Here is an 18,607-nt window from a genome sequence, read left to right on the forward strand (position 1 = left end):
GTCTTAAAAGTTGCCCAGGTTGGAGATCCCTGCCCTAAGAGGTTTGTGCCCCTTTGTTGACTCTTATAAGGAGGGACGTTCCATGTATTAAGAGTGGAGAAAGTTAGACAGTAGTCTTGGGAAGGTCCCCATAGCGTCCAAAATTACTATCTTTCTCCTTGGAAAAGATTGTCCGGGCAGGCACTTCATTACGAAGCTGGATTTTATACAGGACAACAATTACATGCTAAAACTTATTAGCCATGTTGTTTTCCAAGGTGATGTTAAAGTTTGCCCGAACCCTGTAAGAATGTTTTGGCATCTGATCTGGGCAATTTTAAGTAAGTTTTGCCTTTGAGATGCTGCAAGATTCTTTGCCCTTTCAGTTACAAGAAGCAAAAACAATATCCCCCCAGAAATGGCTTCTTTCCCTCCAAGTCTTCGTAAAATGTTCCTTTGAGGGACATAATGGTGGGGATGAATGGAGGCTGTTCATGGGCCCGTGTCCTGCCGTTTACTAGTTTTAGAAAAATGCTTGGAATGTTTCTTTTCCTCACCACTGATAGTCAGAGCCTAGAGCAGGGGTCTTCAAACTTGACCCTTTTATTACTTGTGGACTTCAACTCCCAGAATTCCTCAGCCCAGGAACACTGGCCAAGGAATTCTGGGAGTTGAAGTCCACAGGTTATAAAAGGTCAAGTTTGAAGACCCCTGGCCTAGAGAGTGATAAAGGGGTTGTTTTCCTGCATCTTCAGATGGATCCTATTGAGGATTTAGAGAAGAAGTCTTGCTTCCTCCCTATTTATCACAAAATAACGGTTAAAGATGCTGAGCTTGTCAGCTGGAAAGCTGACAGCCTGGTTTGAAACCTGAGTGCCTCGCAACTGGGTGAGCTCCTGTTCTGGGCCCAGTTCCTGCTCACCTAGCAGTTGAAAATCATGCAAATGCGAGTAGATAAATAGGTACCACTTCAATGGGAAGGTAACAGCATTCTGTGCACTTTTAGTGTACAGCCATGCTTGGCCACATGATCACGGAAAATGTCTTCAGACAATGCTGTCTTCCTCAGCCAAGAAACAGATGAGCATCGTGCCCTAGAGTTGGACATGACTGGACAGGGAAATGTTTTTAACGATGGATGCAACTTGGATCCGATTGCTTTAGTGTTACCTAAAAGAAAATGTAGAAATGAGGGATCTGGGCTATGCACATACGTGCACATTAGGTAACACCATTTTAGTTGGATAGTGAAATGTCTACAAGGAAACAACCAAGCTCAGGGAACGCCAAGGACCCCACAACTAGCATTGCTGATTGTTTAGCTAATGTGTCATTGCCAACTCTTGCTCTGCACTTTGCCCCAGTAGAGCCAGCTTAGATGAGGTGACTCATCTTCTTTAAATAGATAAGATGGGGCACTTAGGAGAAGTATGAGATGGCCCTTAATCCATGAGTTGATCTATAGATACAGTATAGGAAATAGCACATAAACATGGATCAATTGCACATTAGTACAAATAAGTTGCAATAGCCTGCAAGTTCATTCTAGCATTGGAAAATATCCCAGAACCATAGTTGCCTCTGTATTGTTAGCATTTTTGTCAGCTACGCACCATCTTTGCAACTGATGCTGACTGGTTGCAGAATTAGATTCTCCCTACACTCTTTGGGAAATTGGAACATTAAGACTAGTTTCTCTTCATACTATAATTATAATTAGCAGCCAAAAGAGAGAGACTAAATTGGAAATGAGTGTTTTTAGTTCTTGGCATCTTTAATTATTCCCTATTCTATCAAAGCAGGCATACAGATGTATGTTAGAGACTAAATTCCAAGTCTCTAGAGTAATTTCCCCAATCTTTTTTTCCAAATGTATTGAACTTCAGCTTCTAAAATCCTTAGTCAGCAGACGCCTCTAAAAATATCCTGCCTGGATCCAATTGTAGATTTTTTTATTAGGTATCCTGGTCTATTTTTAAAAAGCTTGCTTGAAGTGAAATAGTGAAAAATCTTCCATCTGCCTTTCATCTCCCCAAGAATGATGATCAGGGTTTGCTTGCTGCTTTGAGTAGCTACAGTGACTTCCCTCAAATGGGAAAGAAGCTATTTGCCCTACACGAAGATGAGCCAGGAACATTAATATGCTTGCTCAGTGCAGAACTTACTATCACAACTGGGACCAGAATTTTGGTTGTAAGTTGAGGCACCCACATGATCGGACCCAGTTTTATGACTTCATGACTATCACTAAGCAAACCACCCAGTTGTAAGTTAGAATCCATATACCTCAGTGTGCATTTTGGTGCCAGAAACTGGCAACTCCACCTTATTAACTCTTTTGAGGTAAACCATTACACACCATTCAATAGAGACAATAAAAAGCTAAGAAAGAAACAAACATACTCTTTAGTGTCCACGCTAAAATAAGCCAGGATTAATACCAGAGAAATAATGAAGCAGAAAACTTTCCTAGTCAAGGAACTGCTAAGGAGATGATCAAGCAGAAAACAATAATCAAGGAGAAGACCACAACGCCACCAGCACTGGCAGAGCAAGCTACAGTCTACAAAGAGGGAGCAAGGCCCATACTCACTAGCACTGATGATGATAATATTACCTAGTTGGGTAAGGAAATGTCTGCAAGTAGACAGCCAAGTTCAGAAAGTGCCAAAGACTGCACAAGCTCTTTAAAGAGGTCTGTGTGACCCTGATGTATTCTTGCAAAATGCAGGTGATGCCAGAATAATAATAATAAGTTGGAAGGGACCTTGGTGGTCATCTAGTCCAACCCCCTGCTCAGGCCGGAAACCTTATACCATTTCAGGCATTTCAGTCTTTGAACATATCAACTTCCCAATTATTTACTTCCAAGGATCTTGGGTCAAGAGCCTGGAGAGGTAGCGGTGGAACAGACACATTAGTGGCCATCAGCTCAATGGTTTCTCCTCAACTTTATTGATGCACTGTCCCTGTGGAAGAGGTTTGTGGAAGCTTTAGGCAAGTTTGCTGTGAGTTCCTGTATTCATTTAACTCTATTTTCAACTTAGTGGACCAATCTGGTGCTGTCTAGGAGCAGATGGGATGTAGTTTTCAGAGGTTGCCTCTCTTAAATTGGAGCTTCTGGCTGTTGGCCTGCTTCAGTCCCATAAGATGCCTCATCACTCTGCTCTTTCTTTCTCTTACTGTGGACCTTGGGGGATTTTGGGTTAATCAAAACATTAACAATGCCTTGTGGAGAATATATCTCCAGAGACCAGATACAAGTTGTCCATGGAATAAAAACTGGTAGGCTAGTGAGAACCATCTCTCTTCTCAATCTCCAAAGAGAGAAGTTATTTAAAGGACATCTTTGCTGCCTGGTTAAAAGGCTCAAGCATGTGTTTATTGTGGGTTTAATGTGCACAAGTAGACTGGCCTCACAAATGGCGCTAAGCCAAAATGTGGTTTGTTTGGGGGTCTTATTTGGAACTGGGCTTGCACAGATCTAACATCTGTTAGATCAGTAACTAGCTAATGAACTAAATTGATAGCTAGCTGGCTTGTAACACCTTTTCCTAAGGATCGAAAAACATATCGCCCATTATGATGGGTGGATGGTTAGTCAACTTAGTTTTATTGATGTACTGTGTTTTCCCCAAAATAAGACCCGGTCTTATTTTTTTATTTTTGTCTCCAAAAGAGACAGCCCCGCCTAGCCGGCGCACTTCGGCCAAAGGAGCAGCCTCATTCTGCAGCTGAGAATGGAGCTCCGGCCTGCATTTCGCTATCAGAGGCCCTTCTGGAAGACTTGTGCAGCTGAGAAGTGAGCTACCATAGCTTGGTTCTCGGCTGCTGTGGCCTTCCGGAAAGGCCTCTGACTGCGAAATGCAGGCCTGAGCTCCATTCTCAGCTGCAGAATGAGGCTGCTCCTTTGGCCGCAGAAGAAGTCGGCTGGTGGGGCAAGGCAAGTGTCGATCCAGGGGAGGCCTGGCTGCAATGGTAAGCTCCGCCCCCACCCTAGCTTGATTTTTAGGCGTGCACCTCGCCCCAAAACTAGGGCTTATATTAGGCCCACCCCCCAAAATCAAGGCAGGACTTATTTTCGGGGTAGGTCTTACTTTTGGAGAAACACGGTACTTGAATTAGTTGGCTGACTCAAATATTGTGTGTGGGTGTTGGTGTATGTTCAAAGGTCTTGGGTGTTGATTTATTTTAATAAGCAGTGAAATCTTGTTTCAGCCAAGGCTGTGGAAAAATGAGAGAGAGTGAGAACCCTGGACTGTTGAGCAGAGCTTATACAATCTTAACCTTGCTTAGGAAAGTCCATACAGTTTCCGAAGGGAGAAGATTACAATTGATGGACAAGCTGCGCTAAGAGACCTTCCCTTCCCTGCAATGTGTCACCTAGGATTGTTTTAAGGTTGGGAACCCCTCTGAAGTCTATGAAGACTTTATCCATCATAACCAGACAAAGAGAACAGGTGTCTATAGTCTAGCACAGGGGTAGGCAACCTTGGCTTTTTTATGACTCGTGGACATCAACTCCCAGAATTCCTGAGCCAGCATGGCTCAGCTTGGAAACCTCTCCCTTTCTCCTCAGCATGGCTGGCTCAGGAATTCTGGGAGTTGAAGTCCACGAGTCATAAAAGAGCCAAGGTTGTCTACCCCTGGTGTAGCAGCTCCTAAGATTCGATCTCTCCCCCGAGAAAGAGGTGAGGTGAAGATAAGCTTAGAACGGATGAAGATGTGATCAAAACACTAAAGCAATACCACCAGTTTATATTGTTTTGTGATGTGACATCATATAAACGGCCGCCATTTTGTGAATACGCAGCTATTTTCTGCCCTCAGAATCCCAAATTTTCCTTCCTAGCATCAGCCAAAGATTCAGGGCCTCTTTTCCAAGGCAAGGTTTAGCAGTCTGGCTTTTGGGTATTTGGAGCTAAATCAGCTTAGATCAGTGATGGCGAACCTTTTAGAGACTGAGTGCCCAAACTGCAACCCAAAACCCACTTATGTATCATCAGGTGCCGGATGGGCGTGGCCCTTTGGGTGGGCGTGGCTGCAGTGGTAGCAGCAGACTGTGTTCAATTAATCAATTCCAACTTTGCAAGAACTTTTTTTTCCCCACGAGAAGTTGAAATTGATTGATTGATTGAACCTATTTTTTTGTACATGGCAGCGGAGGCCTAAAGCGAAAACTTTTTATAAAACCCAGCTGAAAGCCTAGGACTGGGGCGACAGTGCGCGTGCCCACAGAGAGGGCTCTGCATGCTACCTGTGGCACCCGTGCCATAGGTTTGCCACCACGGGCTTAGATCCTCCTGAGGTCTAATGTAAGCTGAGGTGCAAGGTATTGAGAACTTCTGCCCAGAATACCTCCTGCTTGTTAACACTCAAGGCAATTTTCAATCAAGAGAAAGTGGAACAAACGGAATAAATGAAAACAGTTTCTAAGCCTACTTAGGGAAATCCATCCGCTATTGATGACAAAGTACCCTGCAGAAAAGGATAGTCTTCAAGACGTTCTTAAGGACCAAGAGGGGTGTGTGGGTGGTGGTGGTGGGGTCATTCCTGAGCTCATGCTAAGAGTCCATTTCAAACTGAGGGTTAGGAATCTGCAGGTCCCATCAGATCTCCTCCTCCGGTGAATAAGCAAAGGCAGTTGTTTTCTAAAGATGGGATGGTGGGAGATGCAGTCTGCACCTACCAGTAAGATGGACTTGCCTTGGACAAGGGAGGAGAAGGGCCAATAGACAGGATTACACTACAGCTAAGAGCTACTTTAATGAAGCCTGGCCTTCATAAAGAACAAAGCAGAGCTTGTACGGGCTGTTGCAGCTGCTTAGTCAGCTCCTCTGTCCTTTAAGAGGGCGGTTTTGTTGCTGCTTTAAAAGAGGGGGCTGTGATTAATGTGAAGATCATTGGTGCCTTAGGATGACCGGGCCTGTTAAAATAGGCATAAATCCTTCTCACTTGCGTTTGCCTTGTTTTCCCCATAATTGCATGTCCAAGTCTTGGCTGGTTGGGAGTGGAGCCCTGAAGTCTACTTACAATGTCCAGATTCCAGCTTGCAACTGTTAAGGGATAGCATTGAATTCTAAGCATATCTTGAATTCACTCTTTTTGCCATTGAGGTCGGAGAGCTCTTGGCTCAAACATGGAGCAGCCAATTAGGTCTATGCCCTATGCCAGGGGTAGGCAACCTCTGCTCTTTTATGACTCATGGACTTCAAATCCCAGAATTCCTGAGTCAGCATAGCTATGCTGACTCGGGAATTCTGGGAGTTGAAGTCCATGAGTCATAAAAGAGCCAAGGTTGCCTACCCCTGCCCTATGCCGAGGGCCTTCAAACTCGGCAACTTCAAGACTTGTGGACTTCAACTCCCAGAATTTCTCAGCCTGAGGAATTCTGGAAATTGAGGTCCACAAGTCTTAAAGTTGCCATGTTTGAAGACCCCTGCCTTATGCAAATATGTGATTTGAATAAATCTCAGTGTCAGGAAAGAGATTCGTATATTTTCCTCCCACCTTTTCCTCTGCGAAGACTTCTCTTTGGGGATCTTTTCCTCATTTTGTTGTTCTCCAGATGGTTTTATCATACTCAGAATTCCCTGCCGATAGGGCTAGAGATTCCATCACAGCTGTATAGCAGTAGATTAGGGGAGGGTGGTAGTTTCTGGTTAGGATAGATATTTTCTGCACTTTGTTCCTTCTTTCACACTGGGGCTTCTAAATTGGCCTCAGCCACTCTTGCTAAGTGAGAAGGCATTTAGTTGTAGTCTTATCACAGATGGGCACCAAGTGGGGGGGGGAACTTGGCACAGGATATCTACTTGCGACTTTTTAAGGATGTGTCTCACAGTGTTGGGCAGATAAATTTCATGACAGTTCCAAGAACGTACTGTATGTCTCCACCAGAGCCTTGGTGGAGCAGTGGGCTAATGCCTCCTTAAGTAACACCAGCTGCCTGCAATTAGTGCAGGTTCGCATCCCACCAGGCTCAAGGTTGACTCAGCCTTCCATCCTTCTGAGGTAGGTAAAATGAGGACCCAGATTGTTGGGGGCAATAAGCTGACTTTGCAATAATGCCGCTTGGGGGGGGGGCAAAAGCCCTAATAAGCAGGCATATACATAGAATGAAGGCTACTGCTAAAGCACATTGATTTGTGCTTAGAGTGTAAGCCGCCCATAGTCTTCGGAGAAGGGCGGGATATAAATGGGATTAAAAAAAATTGCAATATAATTTGGAAAGGGGGAAGAAAAGATCATTCTTCCTTTTGTAAAATAAGTTGGAATGTGCTGCTGGAATACACGGCGTTTCTTTTTCATCCTAACCCAAATCTTTCTCTTTTTATTTATCCTTGGAAGTTCTGGGAAGTGATCAGCGATGAACATGGAATTGACCCAACTGGAACCTACCATGGTGACAGTGATCTACAACTTGATCGCATCAGTGTTTACTACAATGAGGCCACTGGTAAGCCTTCCTCTCCTCTTCCCCCTCCTCCACTGTATTGGCATGATTTGATCCAAATGTTTTCCAACAAATAAATATGAACATTTGTTGGAATTTCCTCAATGTCTCCTCTAGAATCATTTCCCCCCGTTATGTCCTTGTGTATTAAAATGGAACATGAGAGGAATATAGAAGTAATTATATGGGCAGGAAATTATAGCCTGAGCTTGCTAAGAATCTCAGCATTCATTATGTGAACTTAAAAGTAAGCTTCTAATACAGGGGTCTTCAAACTTGGCCCTTTTATGACTTGCGGACTTCAACTCCCAGAATTCCTCAGCCAGGCATGCCGGCTGAGGAATTCTGGGAGTTGAAGTCCGCAAGTCATAAAAGGGCCAAGTTTGAAGACCCCTTATTTCTTACCTGTAGACCTATGACCAACCCCAAAAAGGGGACTTACGTCCCAGATCCTAAATTCCTAAGATGCCCTCCCTTCCTGTGGTGATGTGACCATCACAGGCACTTGGCAACACGCTGCGTTGGCAACACAGTTGCCTTTAAGACTTTGCAGCATTCCATGGCCATGTGGCTGCATTTTATGACAGTGTCAGACCTGCCTAAACCGTGAACCTTTAAAATGCAAGGACGATCTTTAACTCCATTTGTTGAGAAAGGCATAGTTTACAAAAGGTCAAGTGAATTGCAGTAGAGCAAAGCCAGAACTGAGGTTCGCGTGCCAAAATCCCCCAGTCGACTTTTCCCTTCCTTGGTTGCCTCCCACCACTGGTTCCTCCAAGCCCGATCCAATTTTTTATTTAAAAAAAAAGATGTTTTCAGAATGGTCACTTCAGGGATAGGACTGTAGCTCTGTTCCGTTCCCAGCCATTTAGCCTTGATAACTCTTCTTGGAAAGTTGTTTCCCTTCAAACCTCCCTCCTCTCATCTAGTTCATGGCAGCTGATACCGAATAGTTGTGAAGTGCAAGTATGACGTGGAAGCTGACAGACTGTTTTCCTGAAAACTGGTACTTCTGATTTTTGGCAAAACCACACCCCCGTGGGTTTGCTTAATTTATTTATTTATTTATTTATTTATTTATTAAACTTATATACTGCCCTTCTCCCGTAGGACCCAGGGCGGTTCACAAGGCAATTAAAACAACATTACAATACAAAAATTAATAACAAAATAGATTAAATTTTCCTTAATTAAAATCTAAAACCCTTATAACTCTGATTAAAAACCCAATTACAATAAGTTAAAAAATTTTTAAAATCCTCAGTCCTGGCCGGAAAGCTCAAAGACCCAGGTCTTCAGGTCCCAGCGGAACGAACCAAAATCAGGGGCAGTCCTAAGCTCTATGGGTAATGACCGTGGGATTTGCTTTACGACTGCCAATATACACTTAACAACTGCTGCAAAAGAAAAGTTTGTAAAAATCGGATCTGTCGTGTGAAATAAAACTGTAGTTGTACAACCCTTACAATTGTATGACCATACTGGGCAAGCTCCGTTAACGGTTGTAATTTGAGGACGACCTCTGTTAAATTAAAAAGCCTGGCTCAGGTTTAAACTTCATCTTATCTTACAAACCTAGCCGAATAAATTGGACTGAGAAAGCTGTACGTTAACATGTATTGGGAAAAGGATTGTTTTATAATATTTTTAATAACATATTGAAATGCCTCTTCCCCCCCTCCCTCTTTTTGTGCCTCTGATACCTTCTTCAGTGTTCCTTCCACCCATCCTATATATTGAGGGTCTCCCAAGTTTGGCAACTTTTAAGGCTTGTGGACTTCAACTCCCAGAATTCCTTAGCCATATTATACTGACTGGAGAATTCTGGGAATTGAAGTCCACCATCTTAAAGTTGCCAGGTTTGGAGCCCCCTTGCTATAGATAAGGAATGTCCGACATCCTTTAATTTCATTGACCGACTTACCAACACTTGGCCTTTCCTTTGAAATCTAACAACTAGGCCAGGGGTAAGCAACCTCGGCTCTTTTATGACTCATGGACTTCAACTCCCAGAATTCCTGAGCCAGCCAAGCTGGCTCAGGAATTCTGGGAGTTGAAGTCCATGAGTCATAAAAGAGCCGAGGTTGCCTACCCCTGAACTAAGCAAAAAGCAAGCTACTTGAAAGCGAGGACCCAAATGTAATTTGGGTTTTTCATCAGAGGAAGCTCGGTTTGCTACTGCAATGGACTTAAATCTGTAAAGACCTGGGCATTAAACCTTTGTTTCTTTCTCTAGGTGGCAAATATGTGCCTCGTGCCATCTTGGTTGATTTGGAGCCAGGAACCATGGACTCAGTGCGTTCTGGACCTTTTGGACAGATATTTCGACCAGATAATTTTGTATTTGGTAAGAACCTTGCCTTTTCCCCTGCACCCTTTGCTACTTGTAGCTACATTTGATTGGGGGAAAATATAGAAGGACTATATCTTGTCTTACGTTTGAGCAATGTCTTCCGTCAAATTAGGAATCTGGGTTGATAACTTACGTTGCTATTGAAGGAGGAATTGGAAGAGGTTTTTACAGAGCATTGATACGATGGGAGGGGCAGGCAAAGATAAGTGTTTCTAGGGCAAGCTTGGGTAGATATTTCTGCTGCAATGCTCGGTTTTGCCTTCCAGGTGTTCAATGTCTCCACTGTGTAAACTTCAGTTCCCAAAATTCCTGAGCTGGCACACTAAGGATATTTGCAGGACACTCTAGAGCAGGGGTGTCAAACTCAATTTCATTGAGGGCCACATCAGCATTACGGTTGCCCTCAGGGGGCTGGGTGGGTGTGGCCTACTGGGTGGGCGTGGCTAGAGTGCATATGGCCTACTGGGTGGGCGTGGCCAGCTCTACATCGTTCGCATCAAGGGTGCCTATGGGGGCCTGGGCAGGAGTGGGACAGATCTGTGGGTCTCTGGCAGAAGGAGGGTCTCTGGGCCAGGGCCAAGGCAGTGGGGGCCGTTCCCTCACTGTTTCCAGGATGGCTTTGTGGGCCACATGAAACCACTTCGTGGGCCGGATCCGACCCCCGGGCCTTGTGTTTGACATGTCTGCTCTAGAGAGGACTGTATCCAAGTTGGCCATTCCCACCCCGTAGGCCATACACACACTAGCCACACCCAGCCAGTAGGCCACGCCCACCCTGGCCACACCCACCCGGCCCCCTGAGGGTAACTGCAATGCTGATGCGGCCCTCAATGAAATTGAGTTTGACACCCCTGCCTTAGAAGAAAGGTAAGGGTCAAGGCTCCATTAAAACAGGATCTCAGAACTTGGATTCACACAAAAGTGTATGAGGGTGAAGAGTCTGAAGGTTCTTCCTATGGTGGGCTTGAAGAATAGTGTTGCACGTTCAAGAAGATAATCTCTTACCAATCCGATGGGAAAAGGCCAGGAAAGCAGAAGTAGTTTGCAGTCAAAGGGGAAGGATGGCTGCCTAAACCAACGTAATGATTTATTCCCCATCTTCTTTCTTTTGCACCTTTTCAGGCCAGAGTGGAGCTGGTAACAACTGGGCCAAAGGTCATTATACAGAAGGTGCCGAGTTGGTGGATTCAGTCCTAGATGTTGTGAGGAAGGAAGCCGAGAGTTGTGACTGCCTGCAAGGATTCCAGCTGACCCACTCTCTAGGGGGTGGAACCGGTTCAGGGATGGGCACCTTACTGATCAGCAAGATCCGTGAAGAGTACCCTGACCGCATCATGAATACCTTCAGCGTGGTGCCCTCTCCCAAGGTCTCAGATACCGTGGTGGAGCCTTACAATGCTACCCTCTCAGTCCACCAGCTGGTGGAGAACACAGATGAGACCTACTGTATTGACAACGAAGCTCTCTATGACATCTGCTTCCGTACCCTCAAGCTGACCACTCCAACCTACGGGGATCTTAACCACCTGGTCTCCGCCACCATGAGTGGTGTGACGACCTGCCTCCGCTTTCCCGGACAGCTGAACGCCGATCTCCGCAAGCTTGCTGTAAACATGGTTCCATTCCCCCGGCTCCACTTTTTCATGCCTGGCTTTGCTCCCTTGACCAGCCGTGGCAGCCAACAGTACCGGGCTTTAACAGTCCCAGAGTTAACGCAGCAAGTTTTCGATGCCAAGAACATGATGGCAGCCTGTGATCCCCGCCATGGACGTTACCTGACTGTGGCAGCCGTCTTCCGAGGCCGTATGTCCATGAAGGAGGTGGACGAGCAGATGTTGAATGTGCAGAACAAGAACAGCAGCTACTTCGTCGAATGGATCCCCAACAATGTCAAGACAGCTGTGTGCGACATCCCTCCCCGTGGCTTGAAGATGGCGGTCACCTTCATTGGCAACAGCACAGCCATCCAGGAGCTCTTCAAGCGCATCTCCGAGCAGTTCACAGCCATGTTCCGCCGCAAAGCTTTCCTACACTGGTACACAGGCGAGGGCATGGACGAGATGGAATTCACGGAAGCCGAGAGCAACATGAATGACCTCGTCTCTGAATATCAACAATACCAGGATGCCACGGCTGAGGAAGAGGAGGATTTTGGAGAAGAGGCAGAGGAAGAAGCTTGAGGTTAAATCTCGCGCCTTTTCGTCACCTGTTCAATAAGTCCGCACAAAATTAAAATAAAAAAATTTGCATTTCCACGCTCTGTTTCTTTCTCCTTTTTAGAAATCTAACCTGTCAGCTCACTTTTCAGACTTTTTTTTTATGGGGCAGCCTCTAACAATGGTTTAAGGTTGGCTTGGCTTTTTTTTACATGTATTACTCTTTACTAGAGGCAGGTACCCAGTAAAATCGGGTAAGGGGAGGCTGCATGTAAGACACTGGGAAGAGATGCAGCTCCCTTCCTCGCCCATATTCTTATTGTATTTATTATTCCCCCAACCTTCAATATCTCTATCTCTGTTTACTGAAGTAAAACCTGCAGTCTCAAAGGCCTCCAGCTATGATAAGGAAGTAGACAGTTTGAAGCAGACTTGTTTAGGGGAAAACAGATGTCTTTAAAATGGAAACCACTTTCTTGTTCTCTCAAATGCTCCTTTTTATTTTCTTGGCTTTGCCTTAAAGGCATTCATCCTCTGTATTTGCAATGGGAAAAAAAAATCCTTGTGTGGGCTGGATTTGGCTCTCTTTTTCCTGTCAGTGTTTCATGTCCCATCTGTCCTTCCCTCTCCTGACTTGGGGTTGACATCATTCAAATCTGTGACTAAATCTTAAGGATGTTTTTCCACAGCTTCATATCTTGCCAAAACTAAAGAAAAAAAAATACTAACAGTCCAGCCTCAAAGTACTATCTTGCTCTTTTATAGCGGGCATTTGTTCAAGCTTTAACTTTAAATCTTACTCCTAATCCTAAATTATTAGTTGAAAATTGCTAATTTCAGATATAATCCCATCTACGCTCCAAAGAAGTGTCCCATTTGCAAATGCCCTAAATAAAGATTTTGAGACTTGTTTTAGTAGTAGGCAACCTTGGCTCTTTTATGACTCGTGGACTTCAACTCCCAGAATTCCTGAGCCAGCATGGCTCAGCTTAGAAACCTCTCCCTTTCCCCTCAGCGTGGCTGGCTCAGGAATTCTGGGAGTTGAAGTCCACAGTCATAAAAGAGCCAAGGTTGCCTACCCCTGGGTGGAGAAACTAGGGGTCTATCTAGGGATGAGTGTCAGTTTAGGATCATTATGGTACGTGCATATTTTAAGTATCAATTTTAATATAGTTGGAACAATCCTGGGATGAGTTGCATTACAAGAAAGCACACTTCCACCCTGTTAAAATTCTGTAAAGAAACATCACTCAACTGTTGCATAAAGAAGCAGTTCCATTAAATCAGAAGAAGGGAAGGTGCCATATAAGTGCTAATGATTTAAATTTGTTTCGGGGAGGTGTAGAGGGAATGTGCTGAAGGTATGTCTACTCCAAAAAAATATGAAGTTCAAATGTTCCAGGGTGTGCAAAGGAGCGACGTGTTGATGGGATAGATTTATCTTTACTGGTGATGGTGTTGAAATATTTGCTTCAGGTTTGGTTAATAATATACGACTTCCCATCTTGTTGCAGGCTGCCAGTGTGTTGCTTAAGCAAGCATCAAATAACAGGCCATTTATATGGAGTTAGTGAGGCCTAAGTGGAAGGGCATAAGATGCATTTGCTCTTTGCCCCCAAATACAATTTTTGGCTAGATGGGTCACCCATAGAAGATTACCATATACCAATATTTTGCGACTTCAAGATGCATGAACTCTTTCTTGCCTTTCTCCTGCTTGTTAATCCAGCTTTTCTTCTCACCTGTTCCACTCATTTGCCTTCTTTGCCTTTCCTTCTAAAAAAAATCCCTGTTTGTTCATATTTGAAAAGTCCTGTGAACAAATAAAAGTTGTTTTTTTAAAATGTTCTCTTTGCATTGAGTGAATCTGATCATCCACCTTGTGGGAAGAGCCTCATTCATCCATTAAAAAAACAAAAGTGGGATTTCCTAATACTGGCAGCGTTGTCTTATCTGTCAGGTTGGGTAAAAATTGTTCCCTGAACTCAGAGGAATGGGAAGACTAGCCAGTTGGAATTAAGGAGGAGCATGCTGATTCTGGACTAGGCTGCTTAAGAAGATCTAGAAACCTGATCAGCAAATATTGGCTAGAAAATATGCTACCAGCTACAGTGGTAAATTATGTAGATGAAACAATGCCAGAAAGGATGGGATGGAGAAAACTCAATCCTTTTTACACAAATGGCCACAAAACCCCATATTTTGTCACCCCACCACTGGGGAGACTATTGATGCATTAAACAATGCAGCCTAACTTGTACGTGAAGGAACATGCTATTCTATTACCTTGTTAAATCAGCCTTGTTGGCCAGCCAGGTGAGTCATCATGAGTGGTGGGACTTTCTAGAAGCAAACAGGAGAAGCTGGTTGACGTGATGGGCCTCTGCCCTGAATAACTCCATTGGCATTTAAATGAGCTGTGGGTAGCGCGGTAGTTAGAATGCAGTATTGCAAGCTAACTGCTCACTGTCAACAGTTCGATCCTGACCGGCTCAAGGTTGACAAAGCCTTTCATCCTGAGGGTAAAAGGAGGACCCAGATTGTTTGGGGGCAATATGCTGACTATAAACTGCTTAGAGAGAGCGGTAAAGCACTGCGAAGCAGTATATAAGTCTAAGCACTATTGCTATTTTAGTTAATCTTCATAACTCCATTGGCATTTTAGTTAATCATACATGCGCCCTGAGTCACTGATCTTCTCTCCCCCACCCAGCCCCCTTTGTTGGCAGAAACCTGCATTTCAAAAGAAAAGTCGTTTTTAAAAGATGCATCGGATAGAAAGCCAGGATCAGAGACCACCTACCCAGAAAAGGCTGGCATTTGATCACTGAACTATGGCTCACTTAGGCTCAGATACAGCAAACCTCAGATGCCTAAAACCTGCTGTTCTAAAGGCACAGATTGCTTCAAGTGAAGTTGCCTCCAGATAACTAAATGGGCACATTCATGTCTTAATAGTTATAAAAGATTTCAAGGATTTCAAATTCCCAGTCTGGTGCCCAGCCTCAAGATTTCCTGCTTTCTCCCACCACTACCATGTCCTAAAGAGATCAAATTCGGCTTGAATTGAGGATCAGCCAAGATATATTAGATTTTTATCCCACCTTTATTATTTTATAAGACACCCAAACATACCTAATATTCCTCCTATTTTCCCCAAAACAATGGTGGATTGGGTTCAGAGAGAGTTAACTGGCCCAAACTCACCGAACTGGCTTTTGTGCCTAAAGCAGGACTTGAACTCGCAGCCTCCTTTGTTTCTAAGCCAGCCCCTTTAATCACTACACCAAACTGGCTCTCTGTTCAAATACGATCCTGTCCGAGTGCCCTTTCAAATGTCTCAGGTTGCAATTCCATTTATACCCCAACCATGAAAATTGACAGCCTAGCACATCTGAAGGACATCAATTTAGGTGTCAATGAACAGTGACAGCCCCCTCTCCCGCTCTCAAGATTGGCACGGTGTCAAACGAACTGCCTTCTGTTTTTGCTCAGGGGTATGGTGGGGGGGGGAAACATCCTATTTTTGCCTTCTGGGCCAGGGGTCTTCAAGCGTGGCCCTTTGATGACTTGCGGACTTCAACTCCCAGAATTCCTCAGCCAGCGTGCTTGGCTGAGGAATTCTGGGAGTTGAAGTCCGCAAGTCATAAAAGGGCCAAGTTTGAAGACCCCTGTTTCTGGGCTGTTCTTTTTTTTTTCTCCTCTGTTAACAAAGGCTGCCAAAAGGAGATGGAGGAAGTGCTAAGCAGGGCGCTCCGTGCACATGGCAGACGAGAAAGAGGGAGGGGAGGGAGGGGGGTGGGGGGTTGGGCTCAGCCTTTCTATACATGATAGCAGCCGGACACCAGTGGGTCGCTCTGTGTTGAGCTATCATACTTTCTGCATGCTTCATCAGATTTATGTTCTAACCACACCACTGGAGGGAGGAGGGATCAGCTGTGTTGCTTTGCAGGAGCAATTAATAGGTTGAGCATTGAAAGGAAGGCAAGACAAGAAACGGTGGATGGAAGCTAATCAAGGAGAGAAGCAACCTGGAATTAAGGAGAAACTTCCCGACAGTAAGAACAGTTCGCCAGTGGAACAGCTTTGCCTTCCGAAGTTGTGGGTGCTTCATCACCGGAGATTTTTAAGAAATGACTGGAGAGCTATTTGTCTGAAATGGTATAGGGTCTCTCCTGCTTGAGGAGGGGGTTGGACTAGAAGACCTCCAAGGTCCCTTCCAGCTCTATGACTGGTACTTCTAACTTGCTGAGAAGATGAATGGAATATAGAATAGAAGGGGATGTGTTAGGGGGAGACGAGCTAATCCATATTACTAGCAGGCCAAGGAGTTGAATGTGTAAAGGTGTTTGCAATGAACGGGTTGCATCATATAAAGGTAGCCATAATTATTTCGGGATTAGCAAGCCATTTCATATGCTTCTAGTGTTGAGATGTTGAGACTCGGGAAAGAATGCAGAGAAGAGCGACAAAGATTAGAAGGCTGGAGCTAAAGCATATGAAGAACGGTTGTACGAATTGGGTTTGTCTAGTCTAGTGAAAAGAAGGACTAGGGGTGACACGACAGCAGTGTTTCAATATCTAAAGAGCTGCCACAAAAAAGAGGGGGTCAATCTATTCTCCAAAGCACCTGAAGACAGAATAAGAAGGAATGGATGGAAATTAATCAAGAAGAGAAGCAACTTAGAATTAAGGAGAGATTTCCTGACAGTGAGAACCATAACCCAAGGGAACAGTTTGCCTTCAGAAGTCATGGGTGCACCATCACTGGAGGCTTTTAGGAAGAGATTGGATAACCATTTGTCAGAAATAATAGGGTCTCTTGCTTGAGCAGCAGGTTGGACTAGAAGACCTCCAAGGTCCCTTCCAAATTTGTTATTCTGTTATGTGTTTTTCAACCTTGGCAACTTTTAAGACGGCTGGACTTCAACTTAAATATGGATCTATTTAAGGCACATATCCTGGTCTACATTTTTTTTAACCAAAACGATTAATCAATAGAACCTTTGCATGTGTCATCATTCAAAGGAAGATAAATGGCAAACATCTGTAAGCATGGCAAACATCTTTGTCATTTAAATATTTCACTTTAAACTTGGGGGATTTGATTTTATGCTCTTGGTCCAAGTAGGCTCAGCGTGTTGGAAAATGCAAGCAAAGCTTTATTTTGACACAATTTGGTTAACGAATTGCAGAATCAACTGTGTTGACCCATGCCTTTTTATGCTAGGAAATGCTTTACAATACTTTTGAGTCTGTCTATGGAGATTCTCAGTCATCCAGGTCATGGTTGTCCCAAAGGTGCTTTTCCCAAAAGGCAACTGGGCTATCTTGATTCCCCCCCCCTCCCCGAAAACAAGAAGTTGGCTGGGTGAATTCTCAGAGTTGAAGTCCACGTCTCTTAAACTTGCCAAGTTGAAAAAACACTGTAGATTCATTGTAGATTAATTTTGAATGTATATGAGCCAGAATCAGTTATTTGGGGTTTGGCTGACTTAGTAAACCAGGGGTGTCAAACTCAATTTCATTGAGGGCTGCATCAGCATTGCGGTTTCCCACAGGGGGCCAGGTGGGTGTGGCCAGGGTGGGCGTGGCCTACTGGGTCGGCATGGGTGGAGTGCGTGTGGCCTACTGGGTGGGCATGGCCAGCTCTACATCATTTGTGTCAAGGGTACCTATGGGGGTCTGGGCAGGAGTGGGACAGATCTGAGGGTCTCTGGCAGAAGGAGATGGGACTGGGGCAAGTGCCAAGGCATGGTCCACTGGAGGAGCCTCACTGTTCCTCTCAGGCCATGCAGGGGAGGGGGGCTGGATGGTGGTCCGGAGGTCAAATGCCCAGCCAAGCCCTCAAGCACCCGTGGCACTAAGCCCAGCCCCATTTCCCCAAGGGGGTGCCCAGCTGCACTTACCTCCTCAAGGCTGCTGCTGCTGTGCTTGCTCTCCTTAGCCAGGTTGCCCATGATGGGTACGAGGTCCCTCTCCATGTAAGAAGACCTGGCTTTGTATCCAAAACTTCCTTAGCAATAGGATGGGAGACCCCCCAGGATAGGCCAGGAGGAGGGGGCAAGGGGATGGTGAAAGGGCAGCAGGGAAGGACTAAGGCAGAACTTCCCTCAGACCCTCCCTCTCCTTCCTTCCTTCCTTCCTTCCTCCCTCCCTCCCTCCCTCCCTCCCTCCCTCCCTCCCTCCCTCCCTTCCTTCCTTCCTTCCTTCCTTCCTTCCTTCCTTCCAGTGGTGGGAAAATATTTGAGATGAGGGAGGAAGAAAAACAGGCAAGAAAGGCAGCTGGGGAAGTGTCATCCTTTGTGAGGAATGAAGAAATGCACCATCGCCTGGAAGTGGCCAGCACATGGCCCTCGCCTACTTCACATATCCCGCTTGGTGGGTTCTGGGGGAGGGGGATGCCATGAGCAGCATGAGTCGATGTTACCTGCACAATGCTGCCCAGCCCCCAGCCTCCCCAGTTTTGGCAGGCAGCGGGGTGCTTTCCTCACAGTGCTGAGAGGCTGAGCTGGGTGGCATGAATCTGAAGAGAAGCGCAATGCTGCCCAGCCCCTAGCCTGCCCGAAGTAGGCAGGTCCATCCATGTGCTGGCCACTTCCAGGCAATGGTGCATTTCTTCATTCCTCACAAACGGTGATACCTGCCCAGTGTGTGCTCAGG

General features: G+C 45.2%; 1 protein-coding gene across 1 annotated transcript in view; it reads left to right on the forward strand.

Moving 5' to 3' along the window:
- The window catches only part of TUBB (tubulin beta class I), a 28,747-nt gene extending 16,704 nt beyond the window's left edge, over positions 1-12,043 (forward strand). Inside the window, exons 2-4 of the mRNA XM_081319571.1 lie at positions 7,330-7,438; positions 9,672-9,782; positions 10,911-12,043. Coding sequence (XP_081175697.1) covers positions 7,330-7,438; positions 9,672-9,782; positions 10,911-11,968 — 1,278 coding nt within the window. The 3' untranslated portion in view covers positions 11,969-12,043. The remainder of the gene's footprint in view (positions 1-7,329; positions 7,439-9,671; positions 9,783-10,910) is intronic.
- The last annotated feature ends 6,564 nt before the right edge of the window (positions 12,044-18,607 follow it).

This window comes from Vipera berus (genome assembly GCF_964194415.1).
Source record: "Vipera berus genome assembly, chromosome: 2".
In the NCBI taxonomy this organism is placed as follows: domain Eukaryota; kingdom Metazoa; phylum Chordata; class Lepidosauria; order Squamata; family Viperidae; genus Vipera; species Vipera berus.